Source organism: Aplidium turbinatum, chromosome 16 (genome assembly GCF_918807975.1).
Source record: "Aplidium turbinatum chromosome 16, kaAplTurb1.1, whole genome shotgun sequence".
NCBI classification, from domain to species: Eukaryota; Metazoa; Chordata; class Ascidiacea; order Aplousobranchia; family Polyclinidae; genus Aplidium; species Aplidium turbinatum.
Window position 1 is genome coordinate 15,565,708 of NC_137487.1, and position 15,621 is coordinate 15,581,328.

The following is a 15,621-nucleotide window of genomic DNA, read 5'->3' on the forward strand; positions in this document are numbered from 1 at the left end:
CAGCGTGACAGCAAAACTCGCCATTTTAGCGATACAGTGCGTCAACCCGGGCAAGCATTGCCGTTGGGCGATTCTTTCATTCCGGAACTATTTTATAGATTCGAGAACAATGGTAATGGGGTATTGGGCTACAGAGAGACCTCTGACACTAGCGACAATGATTCTATTGTGTACAGGGACGCTTACAACAACAAAATATTTGTCACTGGATCTTCAAACTATAAACTACGTCATGAAGTGCCTTCAGCAGCTGGGGAATTACAGAAAGAAGACGACAAACCAAACAATAAGCAACTTTTAGCAAAGCTTACGCAGAGACAGTTATCTTGCGTTGGTGCCACCCCACCTACAGCGACTGTAGTTGACATCAGCACAGGGGGTATTGTAGATAACAGCCCAGAAGCGACAGACAACGAAGATTTCGTTTCAAATGAGCATATTGAGTACTTGAGGTCTATGGCCGGATCGAAGACCAGTGTTCCTTCTTCGTTTTATTACAAACGTAAAATCAAAAAACGGCAAAAAGATGATGAGCTAGAAATGAATGAGTTGAAGAAACTGAAGAACAAAGCGCGTGAGGAAATCAAAAGCATTCTCAGAAATACAGCGGAAATAGAGGAAAAAATACCGTCTGAGAGAACGAAAACTGCAAGTCCGCAGCAACCCAACAAACGCCCATTGGAATATAAAGTTGTAGATATCCCACCGGTACGACATATTGATATGCTTAACGAAACATCAAAATGTTTTGACAGCGTTGATAAGATTGAAGGGAATTCTTCACGCTCGCCTAGTTCTATATCTACGTCGTCTTCGTTATCTAGTGTAGGTGTTCAACTGGGTGTCCCGAATCCGTCTCCCCAGTTAACTGCAAATCGTGTACACATTTTTCCAACTTCAAATCCCAACACGTTTCACGCTTATACCAACCCTTCGTCTCAACCCACCGTGATAAACATGGATCACTTCGTCCAGGCTCGCATGAGTTTAGCTCAACAACATAAAGAGGAAAAGCCTAAGAAACAAATTGTCGTGCCGGCTAGGCGGGTGGCAACCGGTGGAGGCGTCAAAGTTCTCGTTAGCAATGGTAGATTGAAGCCGCACGAAGCGTTCAACGCAGGTGCTGTGGTGAAAGGTCACTCAATTAATTCCACTTCTGCCAACATGGCCGAGAATTCTGAAAACACCACAAGCAATGAAGCACCAACTGAAAGTAACGACAAAGCTGAAAACAATGCAGAAACAAGCAGTTCAGAAACCGCAGACGAAAAACAAACACATCGACTTCCCAAAGCAAGAAGGTCTTTCCACGGTCCTAGATTTGCGAATGTTAGTGAAGAAAATAAACAATCTAAAGACCAAGATAAAGTAGAATCACGCAAATATGCACCATTGCAATCTCTGGTTATTAGATCGTGTCAGTCTGTGAACCCTGTCCTTGTAGTCCCTGAATCTATTGACCAGGACCCCAGTAGTGCACCAGTAACAAACATTGCACCTGGCCGAACGCAGACTGCGCGTGGCCATCTCAGTCCTCTTAAAGGAATTCGTATCCTTCGGAGAAAAGTTACCATAAAGCATTACGATGATACCAGGTACTCTGACCAAGAAAAAGCAGGTCTAAAAAGCTTATTACTCGAGTCCAGGAACTCACATTCTCGTGGAATGAACGCTAGCAACGAGAATTCTGTAAGAAACTTGCGCTCCGATGCTCTGCGTGGAGGTTTGAGGACAGAGGACTACACACGTTCTGTCGACCTGACCACTTCTGTCCATAACGATGCTCGCAGTAGGTTGGATCCACTTTTAAACAACGCAAAGGTGCCCGGTAAAGATGTACCTACTTTCTTGAAAGGACTGCATCCAGATACACTTGCTGGTTCTTTTCTTCCAAGCAGTATGAGCGTCGACAAGTTATGTTTGAATAGGGACAAAGCTTCTTTTTTGCTTCTGAAAGAAGGAACTTCTCAATCGTTGAATTTCATTAATCCCACCACTGCCCCGAACTTTTCGCTGGGGTCTCTGTCTGAGAAAGATACGAAAGAGATTGTAGAAAAATCTGTTAAGCGCAGAAGACGGAATCAACTGGGTTCCGTGAGTGGGTCGGATGATTGCGTCTGTGTTAAAATTGCAGCCGGGGGAGGTTTTAAATCGAATGTTGCTCGTTATAGTCTGTTACTGCGCCAAAAATATCATAGACACCATGAAGAGCTTCCTCATAAGCAGTTGGAGCAAGAGAACTTACTTGAAATTAGCAAAGCTGGTTTGGATGCTCAAAATCAATTTGAAAGTCACGCTCAGAAGCTTCTAGAACTAATTGCCAGTGAAAGAAATAGCTCTAATGAACCAATCGCCAATGAAGTTGCGGATGAAAGTAAAGATTTGGCAGATCCCTCTGACCAACAGGCCAATTATTCAAATAACGAGTCTCGCCTTCAAATAAGGGACTTACTCACAAACTTGTATTCTGAGGATTCTCCTCTTTTATACCAAAACGGAGACATTGCTATTGAAGAGGCCGTACTTCGTCGAAAATCTTCAGAACAAAGCGCAATTCAAGGTCAAAAACGCGCTATGTTGCTTTCTGAAAGTCACTCAGCCAACTTTGTTCCCTCTGAGAATTTTGAAAGGTAGGCTGTTTGAACTAGACATAATAATATTATGTCTATGATATTATTAATAGCAAGTAGCCTACAGTTCTCTGGTTTTTCCACAATAATTCGTTGTTGTTCATGTTTACTTGTCAATTTTCAACATTTATTGAATCGTTACCGTATGAAGTTGCTGTGGAATTAGCAGCATATATAAAGTACGGTCATTGCTATTTCTTCTGGAACTTTGCGGCTTGGTGTGTGACTTCATTACCTTAATTTTGTCTCCCATGTAAAAGAACACGTCTATAAACCTAACTCACTGATTCTCATCACCTCGAAATTTCACAAGTGTACAATTTCTCAATTGTTTTCTTGTTTTCATGTTGGTGATTGGGTATTGACTAATGCGTTCAATACGCACATACAACTTCAACTCAAAAATTTATATGACATCTTTCTCTTTCATGAACAGTGGCTCTTCGCCGATCTTACCTGGAGCTAGCACCGCGTCATATCGATTGACGCATGACGTGTCATTTGACGAAGGCAGTCGATATAAAGGGGAAGGCGTTGGGGCAATGAGCAATTTCAAGGCCACTGATGGCGATATGAAAAACGGTTTGTTCATATTTTACTTTTCTAAACTGGCAGCCCTGAAAGTTAAACAGGAGAGTTAAGAAATTCCATTTGAGGATATTACTATTTTTTGTGATAATTATTGTTTACAAAACTCAACCAAAATTTAATAAAAGACTTTAACGCATAGTACTGTACTAGGTTATACGTTTATAACATGAGGCCAAGAGATGAGCAGTGTTGTTCTTTTTTAACAGGTTGATCATGCTTTATCACATGTGACTACCTTGATGAACTCCCTCCATTTTGCTCTGCCTTTTGTTTTTGATAATATTTGCGGCATGGTTTCCAGTCTTGTAATTTGTTTGGTATTGTTAAAATATCTCTTTTGCCGCCCTTTAGTTCGTTTGCCGTGCACCATGTTACATGTGTTTCCCGCAACTTTAAGAACTTTTATGTTGATGTAGTTTCAGGAGCCAGCAGGAGGAGAATCGCTTATGCAGGCAATGATAATGAAAGGTGCAGTACGTAGTTTTACTTTATGTGATTGATCTGTCATTTTTACATTGATTCAACGTCTACGTAATCACAACCACCGTAATTTTTTGAGGAGCGATGTTTATACAACGAGTCAATTTTACTTGTTTTTAACCGTGGAAAATAATTATATCTTGTAGTCTGTAGCCTTAACTTACACGAGCATACTGTGTATACTATATATGCCTCAACTTGTAGTGTTGAGTTTGATGCTCAAAAACTAAATTAAACCGAAAGACTGTCTTCCATCATACTAAGCTTAAGATATTTAGCAGTAAGTTGAATCTTCTTTTGGTTGAGGCCAGCATTTGCAGTTGGCCCACTTACGTTACCATATCTTTAGCTAAAAAATGTCTGCTTTTAAACACCCAGCTTACTCTGGTGTTGAACCAGGCTTTTTATGAAAATCTAACTATCTTATATACTAAATTGCAAAACCGTCTTTCGTTCTCGAAATTTTATGTTTTACACCAACAGCCGATTCGACAAACTATCCGATCCGTATAACCGCGAGCGGTCCGGTCCACCGGTTGGACAAACTCATCTATCGCTCATGCGAGTTGATGACAGGCGTGAGTATCTTACCATTATTGCTAACCTTAGATAGCCTATCGTTTTTTAAAATAACTGCATCTTTTAATAGATGTGATAGTTTGTAACCTTTGGTAATATTGACATTTATTCATGTTTTAACTGTTGTTCAAATAATTGGAAAGACCATTAGAATTTTGCTAAATGCTTGAGAAAAGCAAAAACTGTTCAAAGAGTGTCAAAATTTTAAAACCGATTTTTAGAAAATCCTCCTTTTACATTCGCTGCTCCTCCTGGATCGAGAGGCCATTCCGCACAAGCCACCAACAACTCACCGATACCGCTCCAGTCTGGGGGTGCAAGCCGTCCCACTCCATTCCGAGTTACAAAAGAGACCCGGCAAAGTTGGAACCATAAAATGGGCGGTGAGTTTTGAGGATGGAAGGAAGGATAGTTTTAAAGATGGAATCAACTCATTGGTCATTATCGGAACGTTTCTGTTTCTTTGGCGTTACAGTGTAAACAAAGATAAAGCCATACATGGCTACAGATCATATCTTTGACCAAAAAACAAAATTCTGATTCGTGAAATTAAACATCCCGAAGAATTCTTCCTCCGCGATCGGCACTAACATCCACTGGTGTCAATGGTGTTTTACTGGGAAGCATTGCTCATCAAGACAATACAGAGGGAGATTTTTTTGAACGTTAAATAAGGTTTGGACTTTAGAAGTGATTGCCCAAGCTTAGCAACGTTCGCAATTAACCCCCGTCATGACATTTATGCCTGGTCCCGTGTAAGTCACTGTCGCCCGGAAATATTGCAAATTCTTCTAAAATGACTTCGCTTTTGAGAATTTTATTTTTTCCCAATAAATGTGTTCAAACTTGAATACATTTGACCTTTTTTATGCGTTCAGTCGATTCCGACTCACTGTTACTTCATAACTAATCCATCTCCATGATTTCCAATCCTTCGCAACTTCCTTCAACTCGGCCATCTTTGATGTCGACCAATGTGATGAACGGTTTTAAACAATTTAAGCAGCTTGAAAAACAATACTTAAGATTTTGTTCAATTTGGGTGACGTTTCAATCTTTCGATAAAATCTGACTTGTTTTCTGCAGATTTGTCAGTGAACGGTGGAGGTTACTATGGGTCAAGTCCTATCCAACCAGGAGGCAGAGTTGATACTTCCGGTTTCGCTTCATTGAGCATCAACTCGTCGTCCAGTTTCATACCGAAAAACATGCAATCACGTGACAAGAACGGAATGATGTCAACAAAGTAATTCACCTTTCTCGCCAATGCAGATTTGTGTTGTTTAGAGAATTCTCTGGTATAGCTTTGGTAGAGAGATAACTCTTGAATACCATACACCAGGGGCCGCCACGCTGTATCGCTGCGGCCCGCAGAAGGTATCAGCGTAGGCCTACAAGTATAACCAAAAATACTTTTCTTGAGAAGTTAAAGAGCACGAAGGCAGTGTCCGAGTGGTTAGGTGGGGGTTGCTTAAAGTTATTCCAATGCGATGTCCAGCCACACTGTCTCAGCGGTTGATTAAAACGTCTGTTTTCGAATTTCTAAATTGTCTGTGAGCATAGGGTTGCTTATTTTAAGTTTGCAAATGTCATGTAAACACCAATGTGCGTTTCACCGTTATTGTGTTTCACGAGCAGTGTTCTCTTTATGCAAGTTTTTGTTGGCAAAATAGGTCGGTGTGCCAACTCAATTTATAATAAATTGGCAAAATATTGATGATGATGATGATGATGATGTTCGCCCTTCGTTTCCGAAGATGGCCAATGAGACTGAGATCAAGTTTCTTTTTCCTTTTTTTTAGTGTTGACTTTGGTCAGTGTAGGCTACATGAGTGCGGAGATGGCTGATGAGGCCTATCTGTGCGGTGAAACTTCTGCTGCAGGATGGACATTGGAAGGATGGTTGGCTAGGGCCAGGGTTGTTTGAGGCTCGGGCCTTGCGATGTTCTCGTTTTCTGACAGCAGATAGCGTACGGTGTTTCTCAGCTGATTCTGCGCCTTTATAAATAATACTGCGCCATGTTGGTCGTTCTGCGGCTAAGTCTTCCCACGAATCTACGTCGATGGCGAATTCTTTCATGGAAGCTTTTAAAGTGTCCTTAAAGCGTTTTCTTTGACCACCTACATGACGTTTGCCGTTAGTCAGTTCTCCGTAGAGCAGTTGTTTAGGAATGCGATGGTTCGGCATCCGGTGGACATGGCCAGCCCATCTTATTTGTGCCTTTTTTACGAGGGTAAGAGTGCTGGGCATGTTTGCTTTACTGAGAACTTCGGTGTCTGGGACTTTGTCCTGCCATCGAATCTTGAGGAGCTTTCGGAGGCAGGAGAGGTGGAAGTGGTTCACCTGCCTTTCGTGTCTCCTATAAAGAGTCGAGGCCTCACATGCATACAGAAGGGTCGTCAGAATAACTGCTTTGTAAACTTTTAGCTTTGTGGGCAGCTTGATTCCCCGCCTCTCCCATACGTTAGACCTCAATCTACCGAAGGCGATAGATGCTTTGGCGATTCTGTTGTTGATTTCCAGGTCAATGGTGGCTGTGTTAGAAAGAGTACTACCGAGATACTTGAAACTTTGACATGCATGTATTATCTGGTCGTTTACAGTGATGAGTGGTTTGCTATAGGATTTTCCAGGGGCTGGTTGATACATTGCCTCTGTTTTCTTAGTGCTGATTGTTAGTCCAAAATTATCGCAAGCAGAGGAGAGCTTATTTATTTGTTGTTGGATTTCGCTTTTGGAGCAGGCGTTCAGGGCACAGTCATCCGCGTACAGAAGTTCTTTGATGACAGTTTCGATAACTTTGGTGAGTGCTTTGAAGCGTCTCAGGTTAAAAAGTTTTCCGTCACAACGATAGCGAATTGGAATACCATTGCAGTCTTTATCTCTGAAAGCATCTGTTAGCATTGCTGAAAACATCATGCTAAATAAGGTAGGTGCCAGGACACAGCCCTGTTTAACGCCGTTTGTAACTGGGAAGGCTTCAGAGAATTCATTGTCATCAGCAACGTAGGCCATCATTCCATCATGAAATTGTTTTACAATGGAGATGTATGTGCTTGGGCATCCGTATTTGTGCATGATCTTCCACAACCCTTCCCTGCTCACTGTATCAAAAGCTTTTGTCAAATCGACAAAGACAGTGTAAAGGTCTTGGTGTTGCTCCATGCACTTTTCTTGAAGCTGTCTGGCCGCAAAGATCATATCTACAGTTCCTCGGCCCTGGCGAAATCCACACTGGCTTTCAGGGAGGAGGCCTTGCTCGAGATGGTTCAAGAGGCGGTTCAGTAAGACACGAGCGAGAATTTTTCCAGCAATTGACAGGAGGGAGATTCCTCGATGGTTGTCGCACAATTGGGGATTTCCCTTGCGTTTGTAAATGTGCACTATAGATGCATCTTTGAAGTCCTGGGGAAGTACACCTGTAACCCACATTGACTGGAATAATTCAGTAAGACTGTCAACAAGGCCCTTGCCACCTGATTTGTAGATCTCTGCTGGTATAGAGTCAGGTCCAGGGGCTTTTCCCAAGGGTAAGAGGTCGATGGCTTTCTGAACTTCATCAACTGTTGGGAGGGCGTCGAGTTCACGATTGGTGGTTACCTGAGGGAGGCGATCAATGGCTTCGTCGTTTATCTCTGAAGGCCGGTTGAGAACGTCATGGAAGTGTTCGGCCCACCTTTGTAAGATTTGGCTCTTGGTAGTGAGCAGAGTTGATCTATCGATGTTAAAGAGGGGGCGTGGTTTAGAGGTGGACGGACCATACACAGTTTTTAAGGCGGTGTAAAAGCGCTTAGTGTCGTGCCTATCTGCATAGCTTTGGATCTCATCAGCTTTAGCACTGAGCCAAGAGTCTTGCATGTTTCGCAACTTGGCTTGAATCTTGCTGCGTATATTGGTAAAGGCAGTTTTCTTGGAAACATCCAAGGGGTTACGCTGGTGATCTCTAAGTAGAAGTCGCTTGGCTTCCAGCATTTCCATGATCTCTGCATCGTTTTCATCAAACCAGTCTTGATGGTTTCTGACTGCGGGGCCTAGTACCTCAGATGCGGTGGAGTGTACTGTGTCTCGTAGAGTGGTCCATTGACTTTCAATGTTGTTATCACTACTGGTTGTGGTTGAGAGATTGTTTCTCAGGGCACATTGAAACTCCTTCACAGTGTCAGGGGACTTCAGCCGGTTGATATTGAGCCGTTTTGTGACTGTTTGGCCTTGAGGTCTTCTCTTGGGCTTGATGTGAAGCGATAGGTTGGAAACTATTAAGCGGTGATCAGTCCAGCAGTCAGCACCACACATGGCTTTGGTCACACGTACGTCATGTTTGTCTTTGGCTCTGGTTATGACATAATCAATGAGATGCCAGTGTTTAGAGCGGGGGTGCATCCATGATGTTATGTTACGGGTAGGAAGACGGAACATAGTGTTTGTGATAGCTAGGCCATGGGTGGCACAGGTTTTTAGCAGAAGAAGACCATTGCTATTGCACTTTCCTATACCATGTTTTCCAATAATGCCATTCCAGACCTGGTGTTCACAACCAACACGGGCATTGAAATCGCCAAGAATGAATAACGTCTCCGATTTGGGAATGGAAGCAATAAGAGAGTCTAGTTCTTCATAGAATTTTTCCTTTGCATCGGTATTGTTGGTCATGGTGGGGGCATAAGCACTAATCAAAGTGGCATTGTTTTTGCCCAGAGGAAGCTGCATTGACATTAGGCGGTCGTTTACCCCATTAGGTAACTTAGTTAGTTTCTTCACATGGAGAGACTTGATGGCAAATCCAACACCAGACTCTCGGCGTTCGTTTATGCTGCGGCCACTCCAAAAGAAGGTGTAGCCACCTCCTATTTCAGACAGATGTCCTGAATCAGCAAAGCGAGTTTCACTTAGGGCAGCAATGTCGATGTTGTAGCGGGCTAGTTCTCTGGCCACGAGAGCAGTTCTGCGAGCAGGTCTGTTGGAGTTTGGGTTATCGAGCAGTGTTCTGACATTCCATGAAGCGATTTTGAGACTATAGAATTTTCTTTTGTTTTTTTGACCGCGTGAAGGGATCCCCACCAGCTGCGGCAGGCTGGCCAGGGTACGATGGAGCAGGCTATTTTTAGGGCACCTTTTCTAGCCCTGTCCTCAGACTACGGAGGCGAGCAGAGCATTCCTAGATAGGGCTGCTCGGTCGCTCAGGGGGCTGCCGGATTCCACTGCTGCTCGGATTCAGTGGAGAACGACCATATGGCCTGAGCCGCCTGTGTGTGGGATCATGGCTACAGCTTGGGTGTATCCGCACCATCTGGTTCGCCGTTCCTCCATCGCCACAGGGCTTCTTGATCCCGGATCATGACTTGCGCGTGATTTTGTTTAAAGTGAGGAAGGGCTGCGCGGGACTCCAACCTCACTCTCTTGTCTCAGGTTTCAGGGTCCAATGGCAAGACATGGTCAAGACGATTGGGTGAAGCATGAGATGCAGCAGGATGACCATAACGTCTACGTGTCACGTCATGCTCTTGGGCACGTCCTGCAACTGTGATACTGGATGGTGCCTTCCTGTCCGTTGAGCTATGTCCAGTGATGAGCTTCTTCCGCACAGTCTGCCACACATCCAGGTTTGAATAAGGTGACAAGCCGGAGTGGTGTTATTTGACCCATAGCTGGGGCCCTGACAGGTGCTACTGCTACGGGCCAGAGCAGACCTGGGAGTAATGGAAAACTAAGGGGTAACTCCATATTCCCCATAACTCCAGAGTTCCCACACTGGAGCCTTTCCCACCGGTTGCAGTTTTTAACGTCATGCCCAGGATAACGTCATGCCTCATGCCCAGGCAAAATATTATATATAAATTTAAAGACTTTATCTGATAATGTTATGAAAATATTTAGCTTAGTAGCCTACTGCAAAATGTTTTTTTTTTAAGAAATGTGGAACGCTTCACGATTTTGCGTGTCATCCTTGCGCAGGGGCCTTGCAAATTTTCTCTGTATTGCTCCAATTTTAGTATATGTACTGCCGAAGCAAGTACTGCAAAATGTTGTTAATCAACAAATTCTTGCTACACTGATAAGCACCACAAGGGACAGTTGTCTATAATAAAAGAAAGAAGGTTTTATAGACTCTCACATAAAGGATGAAAACCAACTCATTGCTTTTTTAGAGGGAAGACTGTTCATGAATAACGATAGAATTACGATTTTTCGGTGATTTCCACAAGCGTTTGTTTCATGGTGCCCGGTTTCTTTCTCCCTTTTATTGGAGCCTATTTTTTGCTGATATGTTTGCAGGTCACTATTGTTGCCTGTATTGTGATGTGTCAAACATTTCCTTGTTTACTGAAGTTGTTAATTGCAAGATATCTTTTGTGATGCGAAGTGACAACACCACTCTTGCTTGGCGATAAATATTCTGATGAAACCGCTCGCCTCGCTACAAGTGTGCAAAACAAGTGCCCTCGTTTATTAAGTTTTGTTAAAAAAGTCAAAAGTGTTGTAAAAGGAGCTTGGCCTGGCAGTAGCGTTGTAGAGTAGGCGTAGGCATAAGAGTCAACCTACCTAACATTTTATTAGTGCGGCCCGCCACAACTCTCCTTAGTGCCAAAGTGGCCCGCATGCAAAAAAGGTTGGTGACCCCTGCCATAGACAGATAATTGGTAGCAACGTGATAATCCTATCAAGTTGCTGTCAGTTAATTAATTATCTGTCTACTCTAGTTTCTATAGAATTCTCTGGCTTTACCAAATTGCCGAAAGTTGGTTGCTTTACTTATATAATGTTGCTAAAACGAAAAATTCTCTTTTACCGCCAAGTAGGCTGTGCTCGAAGAATTTTTATCCTTGGTATCAGAAAACCTCTTCAAGACTTGATCCAGGCATTTTCACGTGCCAGACCTTTGGACCATGACCACCGGTCCCTTCACTGTGTTTGAATCTCTAAGAATTTTATTTATGGCTTGTCTTTTGATTTATCAGGGTGAAAAGGCTTTCAGATTAAATTATCAGTCTTACTCAGCGCATTCTTATTTTGTTAAAACTTTTCTCGTACGAATTACATTTTTTTATTGATGCAGGTCACGCTTGTCAAGCAGATACGGCAACCGATATGAAGGGTCACATTCCTTCTCCACATCCGCCGGGAAGGAAAGCTTGTATGCCGATCCATGCATAGGTGCCCCTTGCTCGTTTCAACAGAGACTCACTGAGCTAAGCATCTTAGAATCGGATACGATCAAATATGAAAAGTCGCGTAAAACAAAACGCAGAAGCAAACAAGACAAAGACTCCTGATGAGAAATTCCAGAAGTAAATTGAATATTGAAAGCATAAGAGAATTTCATGCAGTACACATCGAAACACAAAGTTTATATTTATATGATCTTTTTTAAGCATTATTTGCTTTCTGACATCGATGGCCAATTTCTATCCATGTCTCCATACGTTGCAATGAATGAAAAATATAATTAATGTTCAGTAAGCTGCATTCCTTGTAGTTGCTTGAGGGCAACTTTGCTGAGATTCCACACGCACACTTGTGTGGTCTTTCAGCCTGGGCTGCAGCGTTGAACTTGACACATTGGACTCTCCATTTTTCAGTATATTTTATCAGTTTATTTATATCCTGCCGTTAAACCTTGAAATCAATAATACTTGCCATAAAATAACACAGATGAAAAAAAGGGTAGAAGCGACAAAACGCTGAATGTTAAAGCCTGCACGAGACCGAAATGGGATACCAACTACCAGGATTTCATACGGCCGCAACACTTGAACAAGGCCGTGACCCGACAGTTTATCGAAAGACAATTTATCGAACGACAGTTCATCGAACGACAGTTTATCGAAAGACAGTTTATCGAACGACAATTCATCGAAACGACAATTCATCGAAACGACAGTTTATCGAAACGACAGTTCATCGAAACGACAGTTCATCGAACGACAGTTTATCGAAACGACAGTTCATCGGAACGACAATTCATCGAAGGGGCTAGAGGCTAGGAGTTAGGGGCTAGAGGTTAAGGTTAGAATTGGGGGTTGGTGGTTGGGAGTTGGAGTTTAAGGGTTAGGGGTAGGGGTTAAGGGTAGGGTTAGGGGTTGGGGGTTAAGGGGTAGGGTTAAGGTTAGGGGTTAGTGGTTTGGAGTTAGTGGTTAGGAGTTAGGGGTTGGAGGTTAAGGGGTAGGGTTACGGTTAGGGGTTAGTGGTTAAGGGTTGGGGGTTAGGGGTTAGAGGTTAGGGGTTAGGTTTTAGGGGTTAGGTTTTCGATTAACTGTTGTTCCAGGCCCCTAGCCAGCAGGGAGCCAGGAAGGCCTCGCCCCCCTTAAAAACAAAACCGCCCCCCCCCCCCTGGAAAAATCCAAACATTCAAGAGCAACAGCTACATTTAAAATGATTTTGCCCATTTAAATTTTTTCGGCCCCCCTTAAAAAAAGTTGGCCCCCCTTGCTCTGCGGTCTGGCTACGGCCCTGTGTCGTTCGATAAATTGTCGTTCGATAAACTGTCGTTCGATAAACTGTCGTTTCGATAAACTGTCGTTCGATGAATTGTCGTTCGATAAACTGTCGTTTCGATAAACTGTCGTTCGATAAACTGTCGTAGTACCGAACAAGGCTTTGGCTTTGGAAAAAAGCCAAAATCCTCTTGGCCTTACATTCTTACTGTCTTCTATACGAAGTACTATGACGCTTTTTACGCCAGCGTTTGCCTACATGGCACTCCGGTGAAGAAGTTTATTTTTTTTTTAAATCTTTTCCATCCTGTTGCTTCGTGTCTCGTCTTAAGCCGCCAATAAGTTATTACAATAAAAGCCGATTCAACCAAAATTCAGTTTTTATTACGTTGATATTTATTATTTCATCACTGCCCTCACCCTATTTAATTTATGCCTATCCCATTCGTTTAGCAAGAGTCCGGCAAAAACTAATGTCCTGAGCAGACTCTTCGTTTTTCAACATCACCAGTTCATCCTAAGATGTTTTCATAGCTTACAATGCTCAAGCACTGCACATATGTTTTTGCACTGCATTGGTGTTTTCGATTTGATTAAAACTCAGTGTTTCACCGATATAAAAGTTGTTTTAGTTTTTGGTTTCAAAATCGCTCATATTTCTTGTGCTGTGACTGCAATGTTTTGTATCGGTTATTTGACTGTATTCTTTGTACCAGTTAAAGTTAAAACTGTGTTGATTCTCAGCTGACAAGTTAAATTCAATATATCTCAGGTATTTTCATAGGGAATTTGTCAAGCTTATCATGATGTAATAAAATGTCAACCCATTAGATGACCAATAACCACAAGAACGTAGGAAGGGATAAATTCGAGTTATTTTTTGTTTATCTGCTGTCTTCACAAATACGTTTTCAAGATGGCCACAATACCTGATTTCTAGTTGGAAGCGTTTTTTTTTCTGCGTTTATATTTAGCCTACTGAAATACACAGTATATTTTTGTTACATCTTAAATGTTATTTATCTTTTTGCGCACTTCAGTCGTAAAAGTCAATCAACTGTAATTTATTGTTAACCAGACGGTGCCTATTTTTAAGTGAGGTGCTGCTTTCATTTTTTTGTAAAGTGTACCCTGTATTTTACAGCTTATTTTTGACAATATATTTCACGTCAAGCATGTGGCTATGTGAATTTTTGATGCCTATTTCTGAAGAACAATATTTGAAAGGAACAGGAATATTTTCTATTAACTCGGTGCTTGCTTTCCGAAGTGATTTAAGAGAAAGCTTCATTTCTTTCCGAGTAAGTTTATTATGATCAGTAAATTGAAAGTTTTTAAGCCCAGAAAGTCATAGGCTACATAGGAAATAAAAGTGAGCATTACTCACGCTTGCGATATAAGTTCTTCAGAGTCAGCTTTTTTATATTTGAATGCTGAGTACCATAACTACGAGATGGATGAACACAAGCTGCTGTGTAGGCTAGTCTTCCATAGCCTATAGTATATTACACTTCAATTTGCATTCAAGATCACACTAGCTGCAACAAACGTTGAGCGAAAGTTTTGGGCAGAGTCAAGACGTGCTGACGACACAAAAGTGAGACAACTGAGACATCTGTAGCTTAAATAAATGTCTTGTTCTGTAAGACACGTGTCCGTTATGAATGGAACCGTTATTAAAAAATCTACTTGACTTATTGTTTAAACTATAAACAGATGAAACCAAGCAACCATACGGCATTTAACATAACATAATGTATTAAACTGAACATGAACTATAAACTACGAACGTTTTCGGCCATACACATGTTAGCCCTTTTCAAGTAACGAAAAAATAACTGATTTTGCATCTACATTGAAATAAATAACTGATCTCCACACTAAATTGAAAACGAAATACATAAGAATGAAACGGCAAAGCAGAGGAGAAAGGCACATCACATGGCGGTTAATTCCGCGAGGCAAACACGCATCATATGATGAATTAAGAAAAGACGGCAAATAAGAAGCACCTGTGGCAAACAACTGCGTTTTGAGGCTAGGATTGCATGATTTTTTTAGCAAAGCCTCGTGGATTTTAGTGTCAAATTCGGTGAAACGTTTACGCAAATCTCTAAAAGATTTCAAGGATGGTTTGTTGTTTAAACATGATTGGCAATCGAATATATGGTCTTTAATGGCACTTCTTCTGTTCAAATTAGTTAAATCTAAGTGCCCCCTCACTCTCGTGGCCAAATGCCGCGTGAACATACCAATGTATGTACAGTTCGCGTCGTGCGAACAGTTCGCACGACATCTTATCGAAATCTTTTAGAGTTTTGCGTAAATGTTTCACCGAATTTAACACTAAAATCCACGAGGCTTTGCTAATAAAATCATGCAATCCTAGCCTCAATACGCAGGTGCTTCTTATTTGCCGTCTTTTCTTAGTTCATCATATGATGCGTCACGCGTGTTTGCCTCGCGGAATTAACCGCCATGTGATGTGCCTTTCTCCTCTGCTTTGCCGTTTCATTCTTGTGTATTTCGTTTTCAGTTTAGTGCGTAGATCAGTTATTTATTTCAATGTAGATGTAAAATCAGTTATTTTTTCGTTACTTGAAAAGGGCTAACATGTGTATGGCCGAAAACGTTCGTAGTTTATAGTTCAAATTCAGTTTAATATATTATGTTGTATGCCGTGTGGTTGCTTGGTTTCATGTGTTTATTGTTGAAGAAAGTCACCTCTACCAAAATTGTATTATTGTTTAAAACTAGACGATCATTCATGGACTATTTTGCTTTAAAAAAACATTTTCAAAGTGCAGTTTTGTGTTTTAAGTTATGATTTCACACAAGTCAAAAAAGAGAACTTATAGCCTGCTGTATTACAGTTTTCATATATGCTGCACTACCCTTTTTTGGCATT

At 41.8% G+C, this 15,621-nt stretch overlaps 1 protein-coding gene and 1 non-coding gene across 2 annotated transcripts; one reads left to right on the forward strand and one right to left on the reverse strand.

Moving 5' to 3' along the window:
• Nucleotides 1-382: 382 nt before the first annotated feature.
• Nucleotides 383-12,280, forward strand: LOC145785542 (uncharacterized). The gene is made up of 7 exons (XM_082597202.1): nt 383-2,630; nt 3,067-3,212; nt 3,638-3,689; nt 4,185-4,279; nt 4,502-4,663; nt 5,367-5,526; nt 11,336-12,280. Exons 1-7 carry the CDS (start codon nt 457-459, stop codon nt 11,550-11,552), a joined length of 3,006 nt encoding a protein of 1,001 aa, XP_082453328.1. The 5' UTR covers nt 383-456; the 3' UTR covers nt 11,553-12,280.
• LOC145786050 (U6 spliceosomal RNA) lies at nt 10,189-10,295 on the reverse strand. Its single transcript, XR_014291268.1, has one exon. It is a non-coding gene; the product is annotated as a U6 spliceosomal RNA (small nuclear RNA).
• Nucleotides 12,281-15,621: the final 3,341 nt, after the last annotated feature.

What these genes read in the sequence shown, in the direction of transcription:
- LOC145785542 (XM_082597202.1), top strand. Translation starts at nt 457, where the DNA reads ATGGCCGGATCGAAGACCAGTGTTCCTTCTTCGTTTTATTACAAACGT. An exon ending in CCCTCTGAGAATTTTGAAAG is followed by an intron (nt 2,631 to 3,066) that starts GTAGGCTGTTTG and finishes TTTCATGAACAG; the next exon opens with TGGCTCTTCGCCGATCTTAC. An exon ending in GCAGGCAATGATAATGAAAG is followed by an intron (nt 3,690 to 4,184) that starts GTGCAGTACGTA and finishes TTACACCAACAG; the next exon opens with CCGATTCGACAAACTATCCG.